Genomic DNA, 5,499 nt, shown 5'->3' on the forward strand with positions numbered 1-5,499 from the left:
GGAAAAAAACCCCCCTGCCAATGCAGGAGACATGAGTTCCATGCCTGGGTCAGGAAGAGGAGGAATGGCAACCCACTCCAAGATTCTTGCCTGGAAGATCCCACGGACAGAGGAGCCTGGCGGGCCACAGTCCAAAGGGTTGCAAAAGAGTTGGACACAACTTAGTGACTAAACAACAACAAATCTTATGCTGGATATTATGCTAATTCCATTTAATCTTTATAACTACTATATGAGGCAGTTATTATTATCCTAACTCACAGATGAGGTCTACATTAAGTAATTTCTGCCAAATCACACAGCTGATATGTTGAGGGGCCTGGATTTAAAACCAGATTCTGACTCATGAACTCATGTTCTGATATTCGTTACTGCCTCCAAAGAAAAACAGATTTTATTTTTTAAACTTAAGAGACCTCCGCTGCTGCTGCTGCTAAGTCGCTTTAGTTATGTCCGACTCTGTGCGACCCCACAGATGGCAGCCCACCAGGCTCCCCCGTCCCTGGGATTCTCCAGGCAAGAACACTGGAGCCTCAGCTATATCCCTAATGCATTAATGTGTGGCAGGGATGGTGCTAAGAGCCATTTCTCTCTACTTCCTACCTTCCATTATAAAATATGAAGATGTTCACTATTCTTTACTATCATCATTCCTTACAGCTAGGGATGGCAATAAGATGCAGACAAGTCATTATTCAAGATAAAACTCATGGCATGAGTCATGACATACCAAGAAGAGAAAAACACTCACCTTGTTTGTTCAACTTTGTCCCAACTTCAGGCAGACTACAGTAAACAACATCTCCCAAAGCTTCCTTTAAAAAGCAAAAACAAAAAAATCTCTAAGAAATCAAATTAAACCTAGTAATTAGGAACAAGCCAAGCATTTAATCCCTTTAATTCAAATAGTACATACTTTACACTTGAGGGGTCAAATTCTGTTTTTTCTTATAACCCTTTAAAAATGCAAAATTATTCTTACCTCAGGACTTGCAAGAAAACATGCCATCAGCTGGCCCACAGGTGGCAGTGACCCTTGTCACCAACCACATGCCCTGAAAAGATGACTAGCTCCTTTAAGAACAAACACACTTTGTGCTTTTCCACTTCTGCAATTTTACTGAGGACATTTTTCCTACTGATTTGCTGACTAATCAATAGTGATCTCTCCATCAGGTGAGTGGGTTACAACCCCTTGTACGACTCAGGTCATCCACCACATATTGTTTTGCATGTCGTTTTCCATGTTAAGTGATTTCCCCTCATAAACTTGAGGGGAGGAGGACAATATTTATACAGTATTTCACAGAGCATTCTGTACTGGGCCTCAGTAGGTACACAGATATGCCCACAAAGATACGGCTGTCATTGATTCTCAGTACATGAGATCCCAGCATTTCTGAGGAATACCATATCCTCCCATCAGTTAATATCCCCTGCCCCCTCCTCTCCCCACCCAAGTCGCTCAGTCGTGTCCAACTCTTTGCAACCCCATGGACTGTAGCCTAACAGGCTCCTCCGTCCATAGGATTTTCCAGGCAAGAATACTGGATTGAAACCAGGTCTCCCATGTTGTAGGCAGATGCTTTACCATCTGAGCCACCAGGGAAGTCCTGGTGTAGTTTTCTAATATTGTAGTTTTCTTTTACACAATATCAAACTGGAGGCTCAGTGGCAATAGTGGAATTAGTTGAGATAAACTCTAAATAAAAAGTTTATCTTTGTGTAATCTGTGCCATTCTAGGTGTTCCCTCTTCAAGTCCCCAGGTCATGTGTATATCACTATTATCCACAAAACACTAATACTCCAGCCCTTTGCTTGCTCTGCTGCTTTCCTTAACTGACCCAATATGAAACAAACATTTCTCTTGAATTTATTAACTGTTAACCTTTTACTCTCTTAAAACACTATACACTTTCCTATGTTTTTCTTTTTCCACCTATGACAGATGTTCTTCTAAGGGCTTTTAAAGGGCCCAAGATACTAAGGGGCAGAATAAACAATTTTAAAAGATAAAGACAATCCAATTTAGGCAAGAGCAGACTGTTTTAAATATTTCAAGACAATCTAGTACCTGTGCAAAATTGCTGATTCCCACTGTTCCGACACCATTTTCTGTTGTTACCCATTCGTGTTTTTCTGTGAATTTCCGCACTAAAATAAAGACCAATATTTCAGAAAAGCAGTGGCATCACTTCTTTAAAAGCATTTCTCTTCATATCAATGCTATCAAAAGGCAAGGTCTTCCCAGTATTTGTTTGACTTATTGACACTGTCATTCAATAGTATACTGCCCAGGACAAAACAGATCATATGAAAAGACACATCTCAACAGTGATATTATTTAGGCAAAGATGGCTTGATGTGAATACCTTTGGATCTTTTGGCAATTTGATTATTTGTACTCAACATTACTCAGTCTAAATCATACACACAAATACTGGAGCACATTTCAAATGTATACCTATCCATTACTGGTCTGTCTTACAGAAAGAAGTCTGTCCCTCTGAAGAGTGATGAAATTTTGGGAGCATAAAAATGCTCATAAATGATTTAACCTAAAAAATAATGTGCCTCTTTAGGTAGAGCTGTGTCAGGAATAAAACTGACCTTGAACAATTATAACTTGACTAAGTTCTTGATTCTACTTTAACTGAATTCAAGTTGGCCCTTGAATAAAGTGGCTACCATCATTATGAGAAGCAAATTATACCATCAGAACTCAGTTGTCACCTCAGAGCTAAGACATTAACCGGTAGAAAGGCAAGCTCTGCTCAACATTCACTGGATAGGTTAGCCCTTGGCTTTATAACCTGCTTCTTTTCAAATACAAGGATGGCCAAACTACTCAAGGATTCCTGGAACAAAGACCTACCAAAATTTGAGTGATGTGAAAAAAATTACTTAGATAGTACTTGCTTAAAAGAATAAAATTTTTTATAAAGCATATCTTCTTAAATATATGCCACATTCTGAAGTGAAGCAGTTTTCCAAAAGTACCGAAATTAATATGAAAATGGCTCATTAATTTCAATACTGTTTTAAAACAAGTATTGCTAGTTTACTCTTACCCCTAACCCAAAAGATAACTGTACTTAAAACATTAAACTGTCTTGATTACACAGCTCTGATAGATACCAGAATGTAAATAAAAAATATTAATTTCCACCCCCATCATTAAATAACTTGAATGTCATACTCCTCAGTGGAAGAGGTGGCAAAATCTCACAGTCAGTTGCTCCGCTCCACTTCAAATTACTGAATGCTTCAGGTCAATCTGATGTTTCCCTAAGGTTAAGATTTGTTTGTACTTAGTGTTCTGACTGCAACCCACTCTCCCCACTGCCTTTTCTTGACTTTCAGATCTCAGCTTAGAAACTCTTCCTGCCAGCAGCCTTATCTAGCCCTCCAAGCCTGGGTTCCTGGGCTGTCCAGTCTGCTCCCCCAGCTCTCTGCACCTCTCCCCCCAACATGGCGCTTAACATGCTACAGATACAGCCCTTCTGTCACCTTCCCCCAGGGAGTAGACCAAGCACAAAGCAAGCAAGAGCAGGGTTTATTGCATTTGTAGCCCCAGTTCTAAACACTGTCCTTGGCATATAGTAAGCAATCAAAAGTTGGAGGGAAGTAATTTTTTAAAGTGTAAGAAGATTCTGAGCAAAACATCTAGCATATAGTTATCTGGCTAAAGCACTCAATTCTCCCTAACATTCTGTGACAACTCTAGAACTGGCAGTTTAAACTAATACACTTTTTTATAGAAAGGACTGGACAACCATAAATATGACTTGACTGTCCTGACCTTGGTCTTGCCATCTTGCCTAATTGTAAAGATAATCTTGAGGAACAAGAGTACTCAACATTCAGTTTTAGCAACTGAGCAACCACAGTTTAGAGGAAAAGGCAGCAACACTGCTAAGCTAAATGCACCCAGGTCCTGTTGGCCTCAAAGGCCATTAAGTCTTTATACCAGGCCACGCAATTTAGGCTAAAAACAATGATTGGTACAATTCTCCTTTAACCCCTGGCCCAATGGGAGGAAAGGTGAACAGGAGATTAGGTAAATAGTTATTTTGAGTCTTGAAAACAATGGGTTTCAGCCCCCAGAAAATAAAGTGTTTTGAGTAATTTGAGAACTTTGCATTTTCCCCCTTTCAAAGTCACTGAATCAAATATACTAATATTTGATCAATTTTCTGCTGATTCTATACACTAACATTTAATAAGTAACATTATCAAGTACTTACTATGCATCAGGCTATATGTACAGCAGTTACATTCTTTCATTTCATCCAACAAGTGTGTAAAGTAGGGATTATTATTTCCATTTTTCCAGCGAGAGAAACAAGTGACCACCAAAGATAGAGGAAGCCAAAATTTGGAACTCAAGTCTCTAGAACTGAAAACTCAGGTGTTCAACCAGATCATGGCTATTGATATCTTGGGCAATATTTAACTAGTTAACAGGACAATGCAAAAAAGTAATACTGAACTAACCAAAAAAATAACAGGCTTGAAAGTCAGTTATCTGAGAAATGCTTTTCCCTTATATTCAAATTAGTAATGTATTGATGTATGTAAAATAGTAATGTACTGATATGTACCACCAACAGATCTGAGAGATTACGGTGGGGGGGGAGGGGGGAGATAAGTAAGCTTCTTTATGTTTGACTTTGAACTAAATTTATCAACTTTTCTAGTCCCAAACAGGTTTCTAAAACAACGAACTTAATGAGATAACAGCCACCAGACCTGCGCTCCGTGCAATAAGAAGCCGGAGTTCGCGAGGAGGTGCACTTAGTGCCTCACGTTTTGGTGCATGAAGTCCAACAGTTTTTCCTCTGCGTTCACTTGTGCTAAAGTAGCACAGATGGCCAAGATATTCACGGGCAAGTCTCCCAGTTACTTCAAGCCCGTGTATGTAAGGCCTCGTTTCAGCCACATTCACAACTATACTTTATATACGACGATACAGACTTTAGCAGAACGTCCTCAGTGGAACCCAGGAGACTTTATCGCACTGCCTTAGGAAATAGTTGTCTGCAAAATTATGCTAGCTTTAGCTGGTAAAACTAGATCCAGTGCTTTAAGTTTCAATAAATGCTCTTGCTTTACTTTTACTTCAGAACTTACAGTGACGATATGCATAGCAAAGTAAAACCTATTACTTGTCCTCACTCTTAGGGTGCACGATGCTCACAAATGCGAGGAACCTAAGGTCACGAAGGAGCTCAGCGACCTTGCCCGGGTCTGCAGCAGCGAACGGCCGACACTCCTGCCAGAACCACCCTGGACACGGCGGCCGCGCGTGTCTTTAGTCTCCCCACCCCCTCGCCCCGGCTCCCAACCCGCATGACAAAGGCTGCGGGGCCGTCCCTGCAGCTCAGGGAGGTAGCAACGGCGCCGCAACACGGGGTCCCAGCAACAAAAAGCGCGCACAGAGGTCGCCTCGCTGGACCCGGGAGGCCCGCGGCCGAGGACCCGAGGTAAGGATCGAG

The 5,499-nt window shown here is 41.0% G+C and overlaps 1 protein-coding gene across 1 annotated transcript in view; it reads right to left on the reverse strand.

Annotated features, from left to right (window-relative positions):
• GCSH (glycine cleavage system protein H (aminomethyl carrier)) overlaps positions 1 to 5,196 on the reverse strand; it is a 12,391-nt gene extending 7,195 nt beyond the window's left edge. Inside the window, exons 1-3 of the mRNA XM_010850792.1 lie at positions 5,180 to 5,196; positions 2,076 to 2,155; positions 752 to 815 (exon numbers count right to left, since the gene is read on the reverse strand). Coding sequence (XP_010849094.1) covers positions 752 to 815; positions 2,076 to 2,155; position 5,180 — 145 coding nt within the window. The 5' untranslated portion in view covers positions 5,181 to 5,196. The remainder of the gene's footprint in view (positions 1 to 751; positions 816 to 2,075; positions 2,156 to 5,179) is intronic.
• Between the last annotated feature and the right edge of the window lie 303 nt (positions 5,197 to 5,499).

Source organism: Bison bison, unplaced genomic scaffold, assembly GCF_000754665.1.
Source record: "Bison bison bison isolate TAMUID 2011002044 unplaced genomic scaffold, Bison_UMD1.0 scf7180017864295, whole genome shotgun sequence".
In the NCBI taxonomy this organism is placed as follows: domain Eukaryota; kingdom Metazoa; phylum Chordata; class Mammalia; order Artiodactyla; family Bovidae; genus Bison; species Bison bison.